General features: G+C 36.7%; 1 protein-coding gene across 2 annotated transcripts in view; it reads right to left on the bottom strand.

Annotated features, from left to right (window-relative positions):
- Window positions 1–8,494: 8,494 nt before the first annotated feature.
- The window catches only part of LAMA2 (laminin subunit alpha 2), a gene marked incomplete at both ends in the record, with an annotated part of 514,626 nt that continues 498,495 nt past the window's right edge, over window positions 8,495–24,625 (bottom strand). For both annotated transcript variants that reach the window (XM_084228925.1, XM_084228924.1), the window contains 7 exons: window positions 8,495–8,652; window positions 10,008–10,230; window positions 12,109–12,239; window positions 14,742–14,895; window positions 16,181–16,336; window positions 18,503–18,692; window positions 18,992–19,104. In XM_084228925.1, coding sequence (XP_084085051.1) covers window positions 8,495–8,652; window positions 10,008–10,230; window positions 12,109–12,239; window positions 14,742–14,895; window positions 16,181–16,336; window positions 18,503–18,692; window positions 18,992–19,104 — 1,125 coding nt within the window. The remainder of the gene's footprint in view (window positions 8,653–10,007; window positions 10,231–12,108; window positions 12,240–14,741; window positions 14,896–16,180; window positions 16,337–18,502; window positions 18,693–18,991; window positions 19,105–24,625) is intronic.

Consider the following 24,625-nt stretch of genomic DNA (forward strand, 5'->3'; position numbering starts at 1 on the left):
CCACCTCTCAGCCTCCTGGCAGTGTAATCTGTAGGATATTTACACTACCTGATCCTTCCCCTGGCCAGATGATTTGATCACAAGCAGTCAACACTCTATTTATGCTCAAACAATCCTGCTTTCTTTTTAGAGAATTTGAAATTTGGATCGAGAGCAGCAACTCCTCTGTGGACTCCTTGAAAATAACTTTTGTAATAGAAGTTGTCTATTTACATTCTGCCATAGCAGGGAATCCCATCTGGAGAGAAGGGAGCCTAGCAGCAACACAGTAGGAGGCAGAGATGGAGACAGAATAGCTGCTGGGGAACCTGATGGTTTTCAGTCCTTGACTCCACGTCCTTCTGAGGTAAGGCTGCTGTTTTTCTTTGGGTTCCATGAAAACTTCTGGTGTTTGATAATATACACAGCTTTATTGCTTTGGTGAGCTTAACCATTTTACTTACAAGCTAAAACAAATGGTATAAGATATATGATTATCATCTTAACAATGAGTGTATATTTTAGAGCTTCAAAGTATTCGTGGAAAGAAATCTGAGGAGTGATAGCTTTTGTTTCTCAGTGAGAACAGCCCTGGATTCTCACAATTACTACTTTCAAATTTAAATTTAATCTTGAAAGTCCGTTTTTTAAAAGTCAGGTAAGTGTAAGAAAAATAACAGTCTGGGACTATACTTTTGGAAAGTACTGAAACTAATGTAAATGTTTCAGTTTAAAATTCATGGCTCTGGGACTTCCTGTCCGTGACTTGCAACCACTCGTTTAATTATTTTAAACCTCTGTTTTTTTCATGTCTAAAAGTGAGATGATAACAGTATTGCCATGGAGGGACTGAGAAGATTAACTGGAGATTGTGTGTGGTGCTTAGCATATAACTGGCAGGTCTATCAGTGAAAACTGAATGCTACAAGTGAAAGAAAACTCTACTATTGGCTTTAACCTCAATAATAAGCTATTCTGGTGCATGTAGTTGAAAAGGCCAGAGTTATGACAGCCTTCAGATAGTTTCTCCACTCTGCTTTTTGCAATGCCAGCTTTATCCTCAGGTTCCATCCCAGGATCTCTTGACAGAAGTGAGTTCTCCCCACTTAGTAACAAATTGGATGCAGCAGCTCCAGCTGTCACATCCTTATGCACACTGCCTTAGCTCAGGGAGGAAGTGCCCCTTTTCAAATAGGCCTCACAGGAAATTCACTGGTGCTGATTGAATTCCTTATCATTCCCTTTACTGTAGGCAGAAGGATGGGATGGATTCACTGATGAATCACCCATTTTCTGCAGAAGAGACAATGGGAAATGTAAGGAATTTTTCCCAGGAGTAAAGGGAATAGATTGGGGGCAGACATCTTCTAAAACTCAATAAGTTCAATAAATGTACCCTTCTTTTATCTTTGTAAAAACCTAAGCAACTAGAGTATATCATCTTCCCCAATATTTTATCATGCAGGCACTCCTACAATTTGTTGCATAAATGTTCACTAGCTATGTTTCAACATGACATCCTAAGAAATATTTTATCCTAAAATGAAAGGTTGATTTGAACAACTTACTCTTCATCTTTTTATTTGCTTTTTTCTTTTTCTTTTGTTAGGGGTTCAACTCTTCAGAGTTTTCTAAGAAAGTGGGATTTTGGGAATGTTTTAACTAAAAAATATAAGTTTTCATCCTAGTCACTGGATCTTGATGTCTTTAATTCCTGTTCTAGTCTTATTCAATTATTACTTCCAGAGCTTTCTTCTCCCATGACTGTCATGATTCTTCTTCATTGCTGCCACATCATTTCAGAGTCTTCTCTGGTAGAATCAGAACAGTTCCATATGGGAAGCTATTTTATCAAACTATGCTTTTTAACTACTTATTCTAGTATAGTTTAACAATTCAGTTTAATACCATGTGTTACACTGGTTTAAACCAGCATTATGCAGATTAATATTTGATTTTCATAATTTTTAATTCTAATCTCCCTAAACATTTCTCTATTAATCTTTTTAAATTCCTTTTCATCATTTTATTTCCCCATACTATTTTTTCTGAAAATATGTACTTTGAATTTAAAAAATTATAACTTATAAAAATAAATACATTTTACTTACCCTTTACACTGTAGCCCAGTATATATACATACTCACACATACATATATAAAGAAAGTTGCACAAAATAATATTTACTCTGCACAACATACCTTATGCTGTCTAGTATATTCCATTCTATTCTATTTTATTCCATTCTATTTTTAGTAGAAATTACTTTTTCACAATCCCATAATTTGACTTCACAATCTACTGATTGTCTAACAATTTAAAAATTATAGCTAGCACAGTACTTCCACTAGTGGTTTTATACTCACAGGGTTTTATGATTATATTCAAAATAGTTTTTGTCTCCATGAAGGTAAAATGGCAAATATTTCTATTGTCATTTAAAAAAGGCATTATAATTATCAAAATAAAATAATTATTAAAACCTCTCCCTTACTAACTACATAGTAAGTTTAAACTGGTGAATAACAGGTGAGATTGCATACCAGCTAATGCATATATTATTATAAATCAGTTACTCAGTTGGTTTACTGCCTAACAGTGATTTTAGATACCTTGATGTTTTGACTATTACAAAGTTAATTTCTGCAAATTTGCCTCATCAGATCCAATCAGATCCATCAGATCCAGATTAAAAAATGTTATCTGATGCCTCATGATTACCTCTAAACCATTAAAAACCAACTTACAAGAGAAATAAGCATATCTAATATACACTTTATTTATTGGGACTAGACTATAATGTGCTATTTTTGAGATGTGCCTGTATGTAATAATGTAAAAATTCCTCTTAATTGTCAAGAAGCATAAAATGAACGGTATCAAAATAAGCCAATTGATATTTTAAGGTACAGAAATATAAATTTTCAAACATCAGATAATTAAATTAGTTTTCATCTATTTTTGATGTAAAACACATTGCTAAAATTTCAATAAAAATTTTAGCATACAAAGGAGGAAAGAATAAGATTGATCATATTTGAGTACAAACTTATAACAAGTGGTAAATAAACCACAGAGATCTAGTGCATAGTATAATGAATACAGGCAATAATATTTTACTATATTCATATAATGTGATAAATATTGTTTCATCAGCAATCATATATAAATATACCAGGATAGCATCCTGTATACCTGAAACTTATATAGTAACAAATTTATTTGATAAAAATATGAGTATACATTTTGCATATTAAGTCCAAAAAGTTTTATTAATTTTTTTTACTTATACATTGAAATTATCGTGGGTATCACCTTTAAAATGAGATATATCTCTTTTTCTTTTTTTTTTCCTGCCAAAGTTTTATTATATTCTCTTTTTCTCTGACTCTTCCTCTCTTCTTTCCTTTTTCTCTTCCTTCATCTCCATACATTTATCTAGAAAGTGATCAGCTGGCCTCTCTACACCTCTTAGAAGGTGTCAATGTCTCAATGTCTTCTGTTCATTTATGTAAGTGGTAATAGATACATTTCAAAAAAAAATAGATTTTTCTGATGTGCATGTCACTCTTCAGGATACCTAAAATGTGTTGCTGCTTCAGATACATATTTATTAATTAATGCAGAAAGTCTCTGTATTAGTTTTCTAAGAATGTCATAGCCAAATAATGCACAATGGGGTAGCTAAAACAACAGAAATTTATTTTCTCACAGTTCTCGAAGCTACAAGTCCAAAATCAAGGTGCCCAGAGGGTGGTTTCTTCTAGATGCTGCTCTCTGGTTTATAGATGACCATCGTTTGTAGGTCTTCACACAGTCTTTTCTCTGTTGGTCTGTGTCCTGATTTCCTTTTCTCATAAGGACACTGGTCATGTTGGGTTATGGATCACTTATATGACTCATTTTACCATGCTTAGGTTTATAAAGATCTTCCAAATACATTCGTGTTCTCTGCTACTGGGAGTTAGAACTTTAATATGTGGATTTAGGAGCGAACGGACCATGCCATAAGATTCTTCAGGATGCACAGGAATGTCAAACTTGTGTCAGGAAACTGACACAGACATCAAAGAGTGAATCTGAGCTACCACTGTGTATGATAAGATTCCAAAATAATGGAATTCAGGACCTTTCTGCAGTCTCCCTTCCTTTCAGGTGTTCCTGCAGTCTGAGATGCGGGTTAACCTCAGTCTAACAAATGAGTGTAGAACCTATGTTTTTATTTCTTTCTTGATTCATCAGAGATTAAAATACATTGAAAAACAGAGGTAAAGAGTTGTCTTGACAGTAAGTCAGATCTTTTATAAAAGTAAAAGACCAAATTCTGTACTTGTGAAAACTGACTATTGTATTTTGTTTTCATGCTAATTGCAGATATCAGTTTTATACACAAAATAATTCAGTATATAATTCACATAAAATCAAGAGATTTTCAGTTTGTCAAAGTAGTCTTTTCCTCTGCTGTTAAGCAGAACTCTAGAAGAGTTGGGGACAATAGGCTAAATCAAAGAAGGAGAAAATCATTATGATTTTTAAAACAACTAATTGAAGCTTTAAGTGTCTGGCAGTATTCTGGTGATTTGGGGCTGAAATCTGTTCTGTTCCTTATTTTCCCTTTGTCAGCCGTGTTCACCATGGTAACTTCAATAAAACTCCCCTCACACATGTTTTTCTTCTAAAGTGCCAAGCACCTTCTTAAAGAAGACCGCTGACAAGCTGGTATAAGTGGGTGTTGGAAAATAAAGGAAAAGTATTCTGTCTTCTTCATGATTGCTGTGGGTGGCAGCAGGTGAGGAAATTTGATGGGATAAGGTTGGGTAAAGGAAACATTTTATCTTGTTTTGTTATAAAAATTAATTTGATTTTTGAGGTAGAAAATTAAAATATGCTAGGGAAATTTTTCCCTTTCATAAAATTTCCTTATTTCTCACCTTACAGCTTGGACAAGTTTTGTCCATATGTATATATGAGCCACTGCAGAATATAGAGTCTGAGGGAGAAGTACACTTGATTCAATAAATTCTGCTTAAGTCCAGATACAATTTTCTTGGTTGGACATTGGAAAGCTTAATACGGGACTTGGAAAACACCACCAAATCTCCCCAAGTTTTCTCCAACCACTCTCCTTAAAATATGGAGAGGGCCTCCCCTGGTGGTGCAGCGGTTGAGCGCAGGCTTGCGAGGCTGCCCGCAGCCTCTGCAGCGCCAGTTCGATCCCCGGGGCCACCGGGCGAGGGTCCCACAAAAAAAAAAAAGGAAAAAAAAATATGGAGAGAGCAGAAGACCTGAAGTTTTCAGTCTCAACTGCATATCAGAGTCAATTGGGGAGGGCCTCTCCTGGTGGTGGAGCAACGGTTGATCGCTGGGCTGCGAAGCTGCCCGCAGCCTCTGCAGCGCCTGGGTTCGATCCCCGCCTGCCAGGCGAGGGTCCCACATGGCGCGACAGACCTCTCCTGCCGCGCCCGCTGCTCCTCTCAGCAGTGTATTTCAGTCCATCTGCCTGTTCTGTTCCCTGCTCTGGCTCTGGTGAATTCTCTTACCCTCCTGCTCTTCTGACTGTACCCAGTGCTTGTATAAATAAATTAAAAAAAATTAAAAAAAAAACAGTCAATTGGGGATCTTTAGAAAATGTCAATGCCATCTTCAGAGATTATACTTTAATTGGTCTGGGGTGACATCCAGAGGTAAGTGGTCTTTTTAAGCACCCAGGGGAATTTTAATATCTAACTAGCATTGAAAATCTCTGTATTTATTGATCTCAAAGGGTATTTTCAATTGTACCTACTACCACTACTGCTCTAAGGCACCTAACTGCAAATTGACTTCAGCGGGACTGGAACTTGATACGTGTCAATTAAGTACCTTTGCTTTCAAATTTGTTATGTGTCTTTCTGTGTGGAATCCAAGAAAGAAAGGCATTAGCTTTTCATCTAGGAACCTAGCATCTTTTTTCCTGTTTATCCACTCATTTTTTATAAGTTAAAAAATCATATCTGTGTTCAGTGCAGAAGTAACGTTTCCACTTTCTAAACACATTGGTTTTCAAGAGTAATACTGCTTAAAGGTTGTTTAAAAGACATTAACCAATATTATATAACTTTTTCTGTGTATGAAAATGGTCAAGCCAATGTTCACAGTAAGATTTTCAAGTGCCCTACAACTCTTTGTTGGCTGTGTAATTTTTCTTTTTAGAACAGTTGTTCTCATCCCTGATGGCTCTTTAGAATCGCCTGGAAAGCTTTTTAAAAATCCTCATGCCCAAACTATATTATTAGACCAACGCAGAATTACAGGATCAGGCATCAGCTTTTTGTTTATTTATTTTTTTACTATTATCAATTTTATTTTTTTCTTTTATATATTTTTTACATCATTTTTCATTTTTGCACAACGTATGCATTTTCATCTTGGTTATAGTCCCCATACAATTCCCACTCCCTTGTTTTGATCCTACTCCCGTCTCCCCCCCCACCCCATAGTGTGTTGCTGGTTGATAGTTGCTTGTTGATTTTGATTTTTACTTTATTATAATTAGTCTTTTTCCTCGTCCTTTATTTAGGTTTTCTAAATTCCTGCTATGAGTGAGACTATCTGGTATTTTTCTTTTTCTTTCTGACTTATTTTGCTGAACATGATCCCTTCCAGCTCCATCCATGTTGCTGCAAATTGCATGAGTTTATCTTTTTTGATTGCTAAGTAATATTCAATTGTGTGTATGTACCACATCTTCTTGATCCAGTCATCTATTTTTGGGTATTTGGGTTGTTTCCATAGCTTACCTATTGTAAATAGTGCTGCTATAAACATAGGGGTGCAGGTGCCCTTTTCAAGTAATGTTTCTGTGTCCTTTGGGTAAATACGTAGGAGTGGAATTGCTGGATCATATGGTAGCTCCATCTTTTGCAGATTAAGGAATCTCCACACAGCTCTCCATAGTGGAGACTCAACAACAACAAAAAAATAATGAAATAACCCAGTCAAAAAAATGGGCAGAAGAGCTAAAAAGAAACTTCTCCAAAGAGGAAATGCAAATGGCCAACAGGCATATGAAAAATGTTCAACATCACTTGTAATCAGGGAAATGAAAATCAAAACTACAATGAGATACCATCTTACACCAGTGAGAATGGCACATATTAAAATAACTAGCAACAACAAATGTTGGCGAGGATGTGGAGAAAAAGGAACTCTCCTGTACTGCTGGTGGGAGTGCAAACTGGTCCAATCACTATGGAGGCACCAGCTTTTTAAAGCTTCTCAGGTAATTCAAAATGGAGGAAAATGAAAGTCACCTGCTCTAGAATGCACTGTATGAACAAATCATATCAAGCCACTAATCAATGATGAAATGCTGAGTGTGTTGCCTCTCTCCTGGTTTAGAAACAGCACCTTCTTTCCCCAACAGACAACACTGTCAGAGAGAATTACCCTTCTGCTAAAATTATCACTCTGTTGGGGGGTAAGTCTGTTCTTTTAAATGTTTTGCATTATTAGACTAAAATATTCTATTGAAGATGGCAAAGGAAATGTTTCCTTCTTAAGGTGATAAATATAATCTACTCTTACAGACCCCTTTGAAGATTATTGAAATAGTGGGCAAAAAGAGAACAACAAAATAGAAGTTTTTGAATGAAATGAAGTTAGGTGAAATTACAACTTCAAGAAGACTCAAAGATGAATGCCTTTAAGTTCCTGGTTTATTGTTCCTTGGTAAGTAAAAGCACATTCCAGCATTACTGCTTTCCTCCTAAGTGTAGATTGCTATATTCACTGAAAATGTAGAGCCCAAAGCCTTAGTACTGTAGTATCAAATGTATGCTTAATTTGTCATTCTGGAACTTGGTTCTGGTATTTCCCCAAAGCCTATAAATCATTATCAAACAAGAAAATCAAGTCATTAAGCTCTCAGGCTGAATTTGATCTATACTCTCTGCCTTCAGCATAAAAAGGTATTCATTCTTCTGGCTAGTTAAACTCTCTAATAATGAACCTGAATCAGGGAAATGACTTGCTAATGCTTTCACAAACATGAGGAGTCAGGGAGCTGATTTGTTCCCAATCAAACATGACAAATCCACTGTTGTTTCCAGTGGCCTGGACAGAAAGCCAAAGCTGACATACATGGAAAATAATGATAAAAGTATTAAGAGTTTGTTAAAAAAATACATATGCATATGCATATATACACACACACACACACAAATATATATCTGAGTTCATCTTGAAATGACTCTGGGACATGTTGAAAATTCAATAATTTATGGTGAGTTGTTTTTTATCTTTAAAAATTTACACAAACAATTATTTAGAATGAAATAACTGATTTAATATGCATGAATTTGAGAAAGCACTTGAAATAAAATTCAGCCTTGGATCTGAATTAGCACCATCTGAATACAGAAAGAATTCGATATACATGCACAAATTAGTTTCACTAGCATACACAGGTAACATATATTTGTTTTACTTGATAAACTTGTTTTAAAAGACCCTTCTTGGGGTAAAACTTATTTTATTAGTTAGCTGGGCATGATACTGGTTGAACGCCCCTTAGTTCCAGGGCTTTGGCAAAATTAACCTCCAGGGGCTTGCCAGTGCCCTTGGTGAGCTTCAGGGATCGAATGCAACCACGGAATCGAACATTAGTTGTCAGGCCAAACTGGTTGAGGCCATCTGAAAAATAAAACAAAAAGGACTCAGTTTTGAAATGTAGCTGCTTTGTTAAGAGCATGTTTCAAAGTCAGTTGTTAGCTCGAGATTGTATGGGAAGGCTGTTTTATGTGAAATGAGTGATTCTGTTCTTGACTAACAGTAAAAACTTGTAGCAAAAGATCAATATTTTTATAGTTATGTATTACAAAATATGGACAGTTACACACTTTAAGACATCAGACAAAGAATTTGTTTAGGAAGAACACACTTATAGTTGTGATTTAAAATTATTAGGTAATGAAACAAAGCAACTGATCAAATCATTTAATTAAGACATGGATTTTTAGTGGTCACTTTATTACTTTCCTACATTATAAAAATAAATCCCAAAAGTCTAGGTTAGTTGAAAACTGAAACAAAATCTTTCTCTTATTAAGGAGAGGATCCCTTCTTTTAACAGGACTAGGTGATGACCAGGATTCCATCTCATGGACTGTGAATGGGGAAGCATATTATCTCCTTCACAGCAGCCTGAGGATTATCCTGATTTAAGGAGAAGTAGGTCTTTTTAAAAACTTAAAAGCATTTCAGGAAGGGTTCTGAACTGGTCCCCGTAATTCCTATATGTTTTCTCAATCAACCACCTCTGAATATACATTTTGCTTATTTTGTGAAGCAGATGAGCTTTATAAAAATGAGGACAGAAGTTTCTCTTGCCAAAATACTGAAATACTATTCCAGGAGTCTCTGTTATTATAGTATTTATTAAGAGGCACTTGGCTTATTTCTCATCAAGTTGGGTACTCTTGTTTATGGGCACTTTAGGTAACTCTCTGTGGTTCACCTATTATATTTAATGTGCTTGGAGAAGGATTTTGAATTCAGATTTATTGCTTGGGTTTCTTTGTAATATAAATATAAGCTGTATAATAACCTAAGGGGGAAATTAGTCACATTTAACCCAATGATATCCAGAACTTAAGGTAATAAGTTCCATAACATTTTATTATTCCTCTGGCATATTAATTTTTAAAATATCAGAAAGAATTCCAACTTTTGGCCCCATTTACTGTTAAATACCTCATATCTTTTATAAGCCAAATTCATTTCCTCTAGCCTCCATCTCCTCATGAATGAAATTCTGGGAGGGGGGAGGGACAATCATGAAACATTCAGAACTATGTGTTCTTTATAAATAATATGTTCATTTTACACACTGGAAATTTCAGGCAAGGTGTTATTTATGGGAACAGAGTCTAAAGCTAGGAAACAGGTACACTTAAGCACCTATTCTTGGACATATTTATAGAAATAGGAATGTTTCCAAAACCACTAACACAATAGAGCAAAGAAATTCTGGGATAGCTGATGCCTACCTGGGAACCCCCCAACAAACACAGGGTCATTTGTATCGGCTGATGTAGAGGAACGATTTGGGCTCTCAGTTTCCACCTGGTTCCCATCCACTGTCAGCTCAATGCGGTGTTTGATCTTGTTGGCTGTGACTTTATGCCATTGTCCATCACACAGATGTCCTGGGATTCCAGCATCATAGACAGCAGTGAATCGGCCAGCACCATTGTCTACATGAACCATAAGCTAGAACAAAGGAAAGTGAACAGTCACATGTGGTTTCAATAGCAGCTATCAGCATGGCTCATGTAGTAGAAATTGTCAGGTCTCTAGGAAAGACCTCAGCTGGAATAGTTGGGAGTAAACATATATGGAGCTATTAAAATTTTTATTTATAATGTGATAAAAACTAAAATACAATTTTAATGACCAGGAATCACAAATTATGTTCTTTATGTTAGGGCATTATTGAGAACAATAGACAAGATTTGTGAGTCTGGTAATAATTCTGCTTTCAGAAAATGTGAAATACAATTTGAGACCCCCTAGACAAAAAAAGAATCTAGTATACCCAGAGAAAAAATTCTATCAGAGATCTTTTTAGAGTGTAAAAGTTGTTAGTGAACCTTATAACATTTTCTTATGTCATTGAGCATGATACATTAATTTGGTTTACAAATCATTTTAAAGATTATTTTAATTTAAGCTTTTGATGTTTTAATTGCATTTTTTTCCTTCCATGGATTCCATTTCATATAACGGATTGAGAGTTATATAAATTACTTTTTTTGGCAAGCTTTATGTCACAGGTGCCAAGAACTTTGAGCCAGAAGGACAGTTAAATTCTTAACAATGAAGAACTTAGATTGGAAGTTCTTGTCAAAATGAGAAAAATCTGTTTTCAGTTACATAGAATGGTCCTGAAATTCAAGATGACAGAATTCTTTTGAAGCTGATGTAGAAAAGAAACATATTGAAACATTAAAAACATTAGTCAAGGGGCAACACATTTGACAAGGTAAAAGAAAAAGATTTTTAATAGAAGATTAAGAGTAAATAAATAGGTGAAAAGCTTGTAAACTATACAATGATATAAATACTAGTTAAGAGTTTGCTCTTTGGGTGGAGTTTGTAATAATAGGATTTTTGCACATAAATGAGCTGAGAGAAAGCCACATGCAGTGTAATAGAACTTGATAAACTGACAAGTTGACAGTAACTCTGGTTATAAGCAGGTGATGAAATGAAGTTTACTGAAAGATGAAGTGAAAGTGATTTTGAAAATCTGGTGGAACCATTGTGTTGCTTATTTGTTCCTCCCTTTTGCCTCTCTGCTCCTGGATCTTTTTGCTTTATGGCCTTTGATGAGGGTTTGAAGACTAGCAGGCAGGAGGGAAGCAATGGAAAAACAAAACTCCTTACAAGTAGAAATATGACCAGAATTCAATATGATTCCGATTCAATAGCCAACTAGGACACTTGTGAAATGTATTTCTTTGTCTTGCGCTTTTCTACCTCCTTCCTCCAGTACAAAGTATATATAGACAGGTCATCTCATTGCAGATTGTTATTCATAGGTATGAGATGAGTGACACTGCATTAGATTATCCATTTTTGGGAGCAAACTGACAAATACTTTATATTGTACAATATAAATTTACATAGATTTGCTTTATTTTTGAAATGGCATTTGGATGCTTTTAATTAAACATTGAGAAACTGATCTGTTAGCTAGCCACCTTGACTTGAGACATGCTTATACTGTTTTAGGTCAAAGTCTGATTTTAGACAATCTAAGTCTTTTTTCTCCATTGGGATTAGTTGTGTCACAGGCTATATAACCACAAAGAAGAGAATAACTGTACTTTTAGCAACACAGTAAGAGCTTGGGATTTAAAGTGTTTGGTTCATCATTAGTCAACACAATTGGCATACTGTAAAATTAGTGCTTTTACATTTTATACCGATCTGCAGAATAAGTGTGTTGAAAACACGCATGAAATGAGATAATCCAAAAAAGATGAAAAGATACAACAAAGAATATAGCAAGGCTTCAAATTAGTTTCTACATGTGAACAATGATATCACAAAGTGTTCTGAAATATTTAGACAGCTAATGCTCACCTTTTCATCAATCATCTCAATTCCCATTCCATCCATTTTCTGGCTGCTGATTCCCAGAAGGACTCCAGTGGTTCTAGTTGTACGGAATTCAAATTCTACAAGGAGGTCTAATCCCACTTTGAACCCACCAACTGTAAAATGAAGAATATTTTTTTTTTAATTGCGGATTAGAATTTAAGGATTGCTAATTCAAATTTGTACAAAACAATGTTTCTTTTTTACCAGGATTCAATTCAGGTGTTAGCCAATTGTAATAACTCTAAGTTCCAGATGCTCACATGGCCTCCACTTCCACTACTGTATCATATAACACACTATGTAGTTATTGCTTATTTCCTTGGCTGCCTTCCCTCCTGAATGTGAGTTCTGTGAAGGCAGAGAATTTGACTGTATTGCTCACCATTATATCCTTGTGCTCACCCAAAATATCTGGCATATGATACAGGTTTAATATATATTTGTTGAATAAATGAATGAATAAAAACATAGTTACTCAAAGTGCTTTACAGTCAGTATGATTATGTTAGAACCCTTGCTGTAGAAAGAAGTATTTCAGAGACTATTCTGTAAAATTTTACTGGGGTGCTCTAAGTGGCACTACAGTGATATGAAGGGATTCAAAAGTTCCAAAACATTTTACAAATTAAAGAAGTAGCAAGTACAATTTTGAAGGAGAAGATTCTGGAACATACACACACACACACACACACATACACATACATGTATATAGACATATACATATATATGTATATAGACTTTCCTAGTTCAACAGCACATCCTTTTCTGTGTATTTTTCCATATTTAATTCATTTGTTTCAACCTTTTAGCAAGTATTTAAGACAGGCCTCTTGGACACAAAATGAATTATCATGATCAGGCTAAACCACATCATATACATGAAGTATTAGGAAGGAACTTATGTTTTCTACATTTCAGATATGAAATAGATGTTATATGGAAACATAACTGTTTCCAATGAAGGGCAGCCCCTGTTTTGTGAAAGAATTTTCATTCTCCTGAGAACTTTTATGGGTTTGGATGGGCAAAGGCAGGTTAAGAACAAATTTTAAAATTAAAGGGTGGGAGAAGCTAAGTAATTCTCAAGAAAACAGGAAGATTTTGTTTCTGTTCCTAAAGGGGTAAGTAAGAAGAAGAGATAAAGAACATGTGGCAGTTAAGCTGAGAACAGAGTGAGTGAAGGGGCTAACAAAGCCCCAGTAACTGGGTGGCTGGAAAGATTTTTAAGGACAAAGTTATGAAAGATTTAAATTAAAGGTGTATGTTTTCCAAAGATGTTACCTTCCTTCCTAACCACCCAACTCTTAGGAAGCTTGCATCACATTGACTATTAGGGGATGAGGGAGTTGTTGGAAACTGGAAAAGTGGCTAATCATGTAGTCCAGTTGATCCAGAGCCAAAGAACTCAGGTGGGATGGCAAGTCAATTTATTAACTGCAGAAGTTAAAGCTGAAGCTTGCCATGAAATTTGACCAAAATAATGCTAGCCATCTGTGAATTTGCAGAAATCTTTGCTAAGTGTTTGGATTTTTATAGCACATGTAATTTGGAAGGTCATATAACTCCCAATGTTCCAATATTGAACATATTCTGTTCTGTGCCTCTGCATAAGTGAAGTTTCTTACCTTATACTCTTAGAAAGGACACTCTTACAGGATCCTGTAGGAGGACCCTGCTCTTCCATCTCTGCTGACCTTTGTATGTAAATGTGCAACTCATACTTTAAATCCTAGCTCAAATGACAATTCTTCCTAAGGCTTCTTTTCATTTCCTCAACCAAAATCAATCTTCCAAATATCCACATTACCTTGCTTGTATGTCTTGTATTGTTTTTAAAAATCATTTTTACTTGTTTCATGTGATTTCTAAGCACATTGAATCTTATCTATTAATGGTATAGTCTTGAAGGAAGCAACATCTCATTTATTTCTATTTCCCATGATAATGGTTACATATTCAGCTCTCATTGATTTTTTTTCTCTTATGAACAAATGCAGGAGTCTCTGGTAACCATGGTACTGAATATTCCATCTTAAAGTATTTTGTCAGATTTTTTTGTTATTATGAAGTTATTTCATAATTTTCTTTCTTAATTGTATATTCACTATCAGTGAATATTATTAGAAAGAGAAGATATTTAAAGAAATTGAGGCAAAGGTACCAACCATCACCATTAGCAAGAAAAGGACACCAGTATGTGTTTGTTGTGTGATGATGAGGAGACCATGAAATGGAGCCTTGCAAGGAATTGAAGAGAAGAAGAAAAAATGGTATCTCATCTCCAGAAAGATAGAGAAGACTACAGAATAGATAAATTATATGTTATAAATATATTAACTTTTTTCCAGAATTATATTTATTTTGCCATTATTAATCTCCAGGGAAGGAGATTAAACTCTCCAAATAACCTTTTATTTTATTTCTTCTATTAGTTCCTATCAGAATCAGATATATTAATTTTTAAGAGGCAATTAAATTTTTTCTATGTGTTTTTATTTCTGGTTTACATAAAGGATACTAGCTTATGATCCCAGGGACTTTATTTTTTGTACAAGCAAGAAGTTAAGATTTGTACCTATTTAATATTCACTAGAAAGGAAATGGCAGAGCCTCACCTGCTTTGGCAAAACCTGTTCCATCAAAATATGTCCCTTTCTGAGCATTTGCAAAACATGTCCCCACGTGGAAGCTGGAGGTTGGTTGTTCAAGATCAGCAGGCGCCTCTGCCATCTGGAGATTCCTGATGCAGCCATCAATGCTGTAGGTCACCTACATATTTAGGTCAGAAGAAAAAAACATCAGGTTTTAGCAGATATTTGCCTTTATGTGGAACACAATAAGATGGTGCTGCTCTATGGATATAATCACTGGCAATTGTCTTAAGGCATCCCCAGGAGCTGCTGGGATTCATCCCATAAGCCCAGGCTTCACAATGCAGATACAGAGGAGCCATGCTTCTCAACTAGCACGTATCTAGCCTGGAATAAGGTAGTTCTGACCAGCCAAATACTGTCCACTATTTCCATAAGGGGACCACGACTTTGACAGACCTATGAGTTCCCCTATAGGTATCATAACTAGTTTCTCATGATCCTGATTTTGTGTTCCTATTAATAGTTTATTACCCTTACTATATGCACATTTTGTATTAATCTATGTTCATATTCTATTTGAAATCCAGTCTAACTCTGCTATGTTCCATTTCATTTGGTTTTAGGGATGCAAGTTAATCACTCTCGACACTAACTTCAGGGACTAATTTTGATTGGCCTAGATTGCGTATTTAATAGCCATGAAAGGGAGTGATACTGATCACTCACAAGAGAAGCTAAATGCTGAAAATCATAGCTATAATAGATGAGTGTTTTTTATGAAGAACAATTCTATATTATGTGTTGTAAACTGAGTATAGAGCTGGATCCCATTTGTACGTAGTATATTCTATAAAAATCCTGGTCTCGTGTTTTTCAAAAAAAAAAAAATGCTTTCCAAAGCAAACCACCACACATGATCTAACAATTATTTTCTGAATATTAATTTACAAAATTGTGAAAACTTTAAATTCTGAATCTATATTGGATAACTATACACTAAATACTGCATCTCCAATATTTGCTGAATGTCTGGTCCTAAAGATAGACCATCATTATCATCTTCCTCACTGTATAGTGCTTTTCATAAGCTTGGTACTCTGCTAACTATTTTAAATAATTAATTTTACAGCAACCTTGTTTGTGTGGTATTATTATTATCATCATCCTATATTTCAAAAGTGGAACCACTGTCAAAGAAAGATTAAGTAACTTGATCAAGATCACACAGTTGATCAATAGGTAGGTAGGTATTCAAATTGACAGAGAAGGGCTCCCAGATCCATCTCTGTAATATTGCTTCTCTTTCTCCCAGTCAAATGTGTCCAGAAAACCTTCTGTTACTTCTCAGAAAAGATGATTTCCTATTCGCACATATGGGGTCACATGCTGCTGAAAAATTCAAAACACCTTCATGACACAGGCAGTCATTTAGGCCACAAAGAAACAAATTAGATACTCACAGGACCAATTCTCCGGGTAGTGTAGTTGACGGGCAGCCCGCCCACGTACAGCATTCCCACAACATCCAGGATGTCAGCTTTCTTGGGACTGATCGTTCTGTTGGAGGCATCATCTACATAAAGAGTTCCTTCTTGCTTAATTCTCATAATTTTAATCTACAAAAGGAGGAGGAGTCATTCATGCCAATGACAGATACATCTCAAATAGACATCTCAAAGACATCAGAACATTTAGGATATTAGGAAAAGCAAAATAACTTACTGAGTGCCTCCTATGCACTAATCTCCTAAGTGAAATTAAACCTACTTACAAAATATCTCAAGCTTTGTCTTTTCCATTACTATGATCTCCAAAAGAGTTCAAAATCTTCCTGGGTGATTTTTATGGAAGACTTTTCCCTAAATTGACGAATAAGCATAAATATCAAGATGTAGGCATGTGTTAAAGCACCCTGCATACCGAGAGCTGTCACAAATTTAATGGGCTGCAAAATTCATGTCCGATTTCAAAAATGTATTAATTTGACTGAGCAAAGCCTCATCTCTCCAACACAATTTCAGATCAGCTCCCTCTTGCCTACCAGGTCCCTGTTGGGTGGAAGTGGAGGAAAGAAGTACACACAGCACAGTTGCTTCTGCAGCAGCTGATTAGGACAAAGTCAGGGAGGTGGACGGAGAGCTGAGTGATAATGAAACTGCAGCAGTGGAGTAATTATCATCTGAGACAAAGTGAAAAGAGGGCGTGAAGACTGGCTTGAGCATAAGAATTTTTAACCTGAATTTAGGAAAAAGAGCCTGTATGTAGACCTATGAAATGCTGGAGTATAATAATGATTTCAAAATGTTTCTACAGCAGGATTAGGATAATTTAAGACCCCACTTTACATTTAACTATTCTGGCCTGGGAAGAGACTTTTATAAGCCTTCAAAAATAAAATTCTTCCTTCAATTGGCAACTTATAGTATTTAAGCTTTCTTGCTTAATCCCAGCCTCACTGCTGCCCAACTTTCTATCTTACTCTCATTTCACACTCATTATTCAACTAGACAGAGATGAGAATGAACCTTAATGATAGTTGCTTCATAAATATGTTTTCCAATTGGAACCTCCCAAGCAAATATGAAGATTCCATTTCTTATTTCTAAAAGAGCAAAATGGTTACTTTGTGTTTTTATTATATTTATTCAGGTTCTTTAACTTTCTGTGTGATATGACAAGTCAAAGTATGTTAATATATCAAATTCAGCATCTAATAATAGCTTACTCTAAAAATTAAAAATTTTATTAGGGTACCCAGGGAAGATTTACTTAATAGGCTATCACAGGTGCAGAGACAAATTCTGAGTTTTCATTTTAATCACACAGTATATTATCTATTTGCAGTTATGCCAAAGAGGACAGTAAGCTGGCAATTAAGCCTTCTGTGCCCATAATAGTATGGTTTCTGGGTGTAAGGCCAATGTTTTAAAAGTTGTTCCAAATGACTGTTGGTGGAAATGATACCCTAGTGTCCTTCAAACACAGACTCTGCTTTCACAGACCACGATGGGGCAAAGGTGTCTTAGAGCCCATTTTCATATTGCCAGCTTTAAGTTTTTCAAAGATTATTTTCATTAAAAAAGTCCATTTTAGTGTCTTGGAAGACATAAATTTAGAACAAATATTATTCCTTTAAATTGAAAATGTAGGGGTCTCCCTGGTGCCACAAGGGGGTAAGCCCAGCACTGTGAAGCTATCCACAACCTCTGCAGCATGAGTTCAATTCCTGGCCAGCCAGGGAGCTATCCACATGGTACAGCAGGCCTCTCCTGCCTTGCCTGCTGCTCCCTTCAGCAGTGTGTTTGTCAGTCTGCCTTTTCTGTTCTCCACTCTGTCTCTGATGAATCCTCTTACCCTCCATACATCTGGCCTGTACCCCAATTCTTGTATGCATAAATAAATAAATCTTTAAATATGATAAATTGAAAACATAAAGCTTTATCATTAACATCCTCTATTTTCCCATGTTTACCCATTAATCTCCAACTGCCTGGCCCTCATTGGTGAACAGATGTTTGGGAGCCACACTGCATAGCTATGATTGACCCTTAGAATACCATGGTGAGGGCTGTGAGTGGTCAAATATAAACCTGTCCTTGGATCACATTTTCCAAGGCTGGGAAGTTGCATATGACACTTGCTTTATTTTGAGCACTGGCCACATTCCAATAGCATCAGAGCCAGTGTCTGCACTGGCTGAAGAGAACTGGCACCAATGTAAAGCCGGTCGGGCCACCAAGACCTCCCTCCCAGGGCACTGCCAGCATCCCAGGGACTGTTACCTTGTGCCACTGGCCGTCATTGATTTTGGTCGGGATCATGGTGTTGGTGTCACCACTCCCCAAGTCATAGCTGAAGTAAGGCAAGCCATTTCTCAGCTGAACTGTAGCAAAATCAGCATGATTGATCCGAGCCATGTAAAAAAGCAAGCCTGATTCAGCTTCAGTGCGTACTTCAAACTCAATTGTGAGGCTGTGAAATAAAAGCACACAAAGTAAAACACAAGAGTAAGAGACTCTTATTCTAAAATAGAGACATCTAATCATGGGTGCATTTTCATAAAGGAGAGTGAGGACTTTCCAGGTCTGCTGATTTCTTAAACTAGGCTACTCAGGCTCAGACAAATATAATTCTGTTCTTTACTGTAATCAGTGAATTAAAAAAAGCTCACTTCGTTAATTAATAAATGTAGTTGATTAAACTTGAATAAATGCAAATATTGGGTACTTTTGCTTACCAGTTCTTGTCCATTATCTCAGAAGAATACATACCGGTTTTTAACTTTGGTGTCATCAAATGCAATTGCAATGTGACTGTTTTTTGAAAGCCCAAACTGCTTGCTTCCTAGCAAAAGAGCTGGTTCTGATTCTGCAGCACAAGGACCCTGTACCATACCAAGAAGAGAAAGAGAGATCATAAACTCTGTTCTGTAAAAATGTAATGCTGCTAATTGTTGCTTTCACTTTGGCTGAATGGTCTCACATAGTCTTATTAAAGTTATTTAAGAAGAAAACCTGACTTGTTCATGTCTGTAGTCTACTACATAGTCGGCACTTACTACTCCCATGTTCAATGAGTGTGAATCAATTTTCTTAAATTGTACTCTTGAATTGCCAAATGAATGTGTTCAAAAACATGTATTGATTAATCATGTTTTTATTATCCTCTAAGGAAAATACTGTTTATATTTCTGAGAAAACTGGAATTTCCTTTTCACTTTTACTTCACTTATGAGTAGTTTTATTTGTGGAAGATTGAACAGGGAAAATGACAAGCTAGCCACACAGGTTATAAGAGTAGAAAAATATGTTCCTTCTTGCCCTCCCCATTTCTATCTCCTACTATATTACTTTTTTTTTTTTGTGAAAAGTATCAGTCTACTAGAAGGTTTCCATGAATTTAGACTTTCAAGATGGTATATCTAAACTTGAAGTCAGCCTATTCAAGCCCTTTGCCAGTTGCTAGGCAACCCAGCACATTTTAAAATGTAACCTACCATACACCATTTCAACTGCCACTGTTCAAAGATCAACTTGCTAGGGAGCTTACCAGGGAGAGCTGGGTACAGGCTGGCTCCAGAGACAGGCTACCAGTTCACTCCCTTACTTTAAGGTTACTCTGTTACCATCTTGAAATTCTTAATGATTTTGAACAAGGTGCCCTGCATTTTCATTTTGCTCTGGGTGCTGCAAATTATATAGGCAGCCTTGGGCAGGTGACCTTATTTGGCTACTGTAACTCTTAGCTCAGATAATCAAGGCTCTTCAAATTACCAAAAGCCACAATTTCTTCCCCCTATTATCTATTTTCACAAAATAACTCAATGTACAGGCTGCATAGGAAGTCTTTCAGGACAGGCAGTACATGGGAAAATAAATAATCCGCACACTCTCAACAACACATCTGTTTTTAAGATCTGTACTTAATAGCTCTGGATGGGCCACTGCCCCACTGAGCGCTGACTCAGCAGCTGTTCTCAAGCAGCCCAGAGGCAGGCATTTGGATGCAGAATATTCTTTCCAAACAGTGTACCTCAGAGATGACTCATCAGCACTCAGGAAATTTTTACTTGATGAGGAAGAGCCCTACTCTTTTTTCTCTTGAGCTTAGTCAAACGGACCACTCTGCCACAGCAGGTAAAAGTCTTTAAGTGTTTTGAAATGCTCTAAAAATTGGTCTTCATGGAGTATTTCCCTTCTTACTTCCCAGGAGAAGGTCAGTTACAAAGAGTAGCCGGTGGCTGAAACTCACACAGATATGTGAAAACCCAGTGGGTAGAACAGGAAAATGGCTCTTTATTGGCACAGCTGAATGGCTTTTCTGGAATCAATGTGTGGCACCTTTCTCCTTACATGCCTCCAAAAAAAAGCCCAAATGGAACAGCTTTGGTAGCTTAATGTTGCTGCCTTCAATAATGCTATTAATAGAATTGGGTTCATTTATCCACCCTCACGACATTTTCTGTATGGAGGCCCATTGCAGACCTCAGAAATCTCTAAGAGAATCTAGCCTGCTGTGAGTCTATTGGCTACCACATCTCTAAACCCTCAGCTCTGAAAATTGAAGGGTAGAAAAGGTCAAGGGATGCTGAGGCAACAGGAACAATAACTGTAGCCTAAAAGATACCACCAGCAGGTTATCTCCCTACTATTGCTAATATTGCCTGCCTTTGGCTGTTCTACTATATACTCATGTTAATATAAAGTAACTTTTAAATATAATTGTTAAAGTTTTCAAGGTGGCAGTTGTAGAGATTAGGTGTTTGATTGGCAGCAGCTGTGTGTGGTGGCAAGCTTTTGTCTTTATGTTACCTTGTGGCCAGAACACCATAACCTTGCTTGCTGGTAGACTGAGCAGGTATGTATTTCCAAACAGGCCCTGAGAAGAAGGGTTCCCTAGCATATAGTAAAGATTTCTAGATGAGAGAGGAGATGCTTGTGTTATTTTAGGAAAACCTTAGACAAGGAAAGGATAGGAACTTTGTAGCAGAGTCCTGTTTGCAACAGGCAGGATGTTTCTTTTTCTTTCTTTTTTTTTTGGCATAGAAAAACAGGGGTGGAGGCCAGAGGTGTTGGGGGTGGTATGAGAGAATTCACCAGAGATAGAGTGAGGAACAGAACTGGCGGACTTACTAAAATATACTGCTAAGTGGAACAGTGGGCATGGCAGGAGAGGTCTGCTGCACCCTGTCTGGGTTAACTACCTGTCTGGATCCAATTCAGGCTATAGTGGTAATAGTTCTGAAACTTAACCCCTAGGCCACCACCTGCAACAGGCAGGTCTTCAGAAGCAGGCAAAAGTGGTTAATAAAAGTGTCCTCAGATTGGCTGATGTTATGGAAGAGGGTGATGATGAACCGATCACTCCACTGGGTAACATCAAAGCATAATGTTATACAAAGTTCATTGTTCTTTAAACACATTTGAATTGATGTTTACTTCCAACACTGCAGTGCGATGGATATTATGATATTGCTTTAATAAAACTTCTATCACCTTCCTTTACAAAAGAGGCAGTTAGAACATTTACATTTATCTCCTTTAGGGTTTTGGTGCAAAGACAATTCTCCAAACTCTGATTCAGTAATATGTTTGGTGAAAATCTATCTTTCATCTTCTTTGGTTAAGCAAGAAAGAACTGGATCTTGTCTGGTCCGTATCCCTTTCCCCTGGGAGGATCTGAAACCAGTCTTCCTTGGGACAGAGGTGGGCAGTGCTGTTCCTAAGAATTTATCTGCAGTGCTGCCTTCTCCTCCTCCCTCAGACCCCTAGGGGCTAAAGCTGCTCACCTGCCTGCCCCTAGAGCATCTCTTATCCTTCTACTATTTTAAACAGGAACACGTGATGTGGAACAGAACGTGCCAGAGGTTTGTGTATGGATAAAATGGCCCTGTCATTAAGGACTTTCAACCCTGCTCTCAAAGAAATCTAAGCTAAGAAAGAGGTGGGAGGAAGATTCTTTTGAGGTAATTTTAAGAATCTTTTAAAGAATGCTCTTTGCAAGATGAATCTTTCTCTTCCAAGCTAATGCAAGTTTGAGGGGCATCATCATTTTCAGGACATGATACTTCATCTATGTTATTTTGGAAGCCTGATCCCTGAAATTGTTACAGCATTGATAATAAAAGAAGAAAAAAAAAAAAGCAGTCTCAGTAGAAGCTCATCAATCTCAACACGTAACAATCCTGCCACCTTGTGGGCACTCTTTAAAGTACTACAAGTGTATAAGGGGGAAAATGACAGGAAAGAAGGACAGGGCTGGCTTCTAGATCTTTGCTTGGCAGGTGACAGGCTGTGGACAGACAGCACCTGAGTGGGGAGTCTTACTTTGGCCGGACACCTGCTGGTTTGAGCAGCGCTGTGGTTGGAGGCCCAAGTGTCCCAAAGTCAGGGGGAGGCTCATGCCTAGTGCAGCAGATTAGCAATGGAGCAAGACTGCTTTCACCCTACACCACCTCTCACTTAATTTCAGGTCAGGATTAAGCAGTGGTCATTTCCAACTGCTGGTTGTTGGCTGACATTTGGAAATGAGTTCTTGGTTTCAGGATAGCATGTGATTGGTGAATAAGCATTCCTTGAATTTAGATTGGTGCAGAGCAGAGATTTAAATGGCATTTATTATAACTGGCACCTTTGTTCTTGAACTCACTAAGTGACAAATGATGATAAAAATTGCTTCATTTTCTTCTTTCATGAGTCAGTAGTCTCACAATTGTGGGATAAAATTCTATCTGAGGAGCTGGATGCTTCTCTGTGATCTTTGTGGGTGAATGCTAAGTAGAAGACACATTTTCCAGCACTGTCTTTAATGTTCTGAAATACAAAATCCCTATTCAAACTATTTATTGAGAATCTAACTTGTGTTAATTTCCCAAATATGAGCTCTTTTGGTAAGTATTGGGCATCAGCAGTAATTTACATACTAATTCCTGAACAGAGTCCTCATGGTATGGAAAAAGTGTGTTTCCCCTCTAAATACATATAGGTCTCCAGTTGATTTATCCTTTGGCTTGGTTTGCACTTAACTTTTAAAGTCATAGCACTACAGTTTACTAGAGAAAAGCTTTTCTTTGCTATTTTCTTTCTTCTCTACTCACTTCTTTCCAACTCCCAAAGAACTATCAACATAGGGATGCTTCTTGGCTACTTATATCACTCTTCTTAGTTTACCCACTTTTAACACTGAAGTTCAAATTTCACCTTTCCAATAAAACTCAAGTAAAAAAAATGCAGCCATTTTCTTATGTACAAATCCACCCAGTTATGCTGGTTATGAAGACTTGCTATAAACATTGCATATATTTGCAGAGAACTTGTCATATTTGACACCTACATTCATCTATCCCGATTCCCTGCTACCTTCTGTGAGAAATATCCATGAATAAATATGTAGAAATATTTTACTTCCTTTTATATAGGCTAAAGAATAGGAAAGAACAAAGAGATACATATAAAAAGCTCTCTGATCTATGATGTTCTGACGTGTATTAATAATAAGATCAACACAATCCATTTCACAAGGTAGGGCTTCCCAAAAATATTCTTAAATTATTCTGGACTACAGTGAGTGTTATCTGTGTGCTCTAAGTTGTTGTTGGTTGGGGGCTTGGGTGTAATTAAGAAATGATGGGAGCTGAGAATAGGGGATGCTTCTTGCAAACTGTGTCAAAACAAACAGGGCACTCAAATACCGGCAGAAATTTGTGGGAGGGTGTCTGCCTTTTAAAGGTGAAAAAATTTAATTTCCCTTTAGGAATTACTAACTTGCAAGTCTAATTTTTAGACAAATTCTCAGTTCTGATTAAAAAAAGAAAAGAAAATGGTGTGAATTGAAAATGATGGGAGTCAAGAGATAATAACCACATCGTGTTGAAATGGAGTGTGCAGTGTGTAATTGAAAATGGAATTCTCACCCCCCTTTTTTTCCCCTAGCAATTATCCTTGCCCTAAAAGGGAGCAAGGTTAAATTAACTAGTTCCCACAGAAGAATGATGGAGAGTTAAGATGAGTCATCCCTTGTGCTAGTGCTTTGCATATACAATGTTTTAATGTATTCCGTCACCACTATCTTTGCAGGTAGGTATTATCCTTATTTTTTAATGGGTTATTTTATATTTGAGGGGACCAGTAATCTGCCAGAGTTCAGAGTCCAGGTAGGTGGGCTGGGCAGGAAAGCAGGGAGTCTTGCATCATGCGATTCAAGGCCCATTTTGTTTCCACAGTGACTCAACATGGTGTGGGTCAAGATAGGCTCACTCCATCATGTCTCTCTTTTCAGTGAAAAAACCCAGTTACATAACATGTATCTTGTGGAAGAATAAAGGTGGAAAACCACTGCTTTCCATTCATCTTTTAAAAATAAAAATAAATCAAATTATGAAAGCAGAACTTATTGAAAAATATAGA

This window comes from Talpa europaea (genome assembly GCF_964194135.1).
Source record: "Talpa europaea genome assembly, chromosome: 2".
Taxonomy (NCBI): domain Eukaryota; kingdom Metazoa; phylum Chordata; class Mammalia; order Eulipotyphla; family Talpidae; genus Talpa; species Talpa europaea.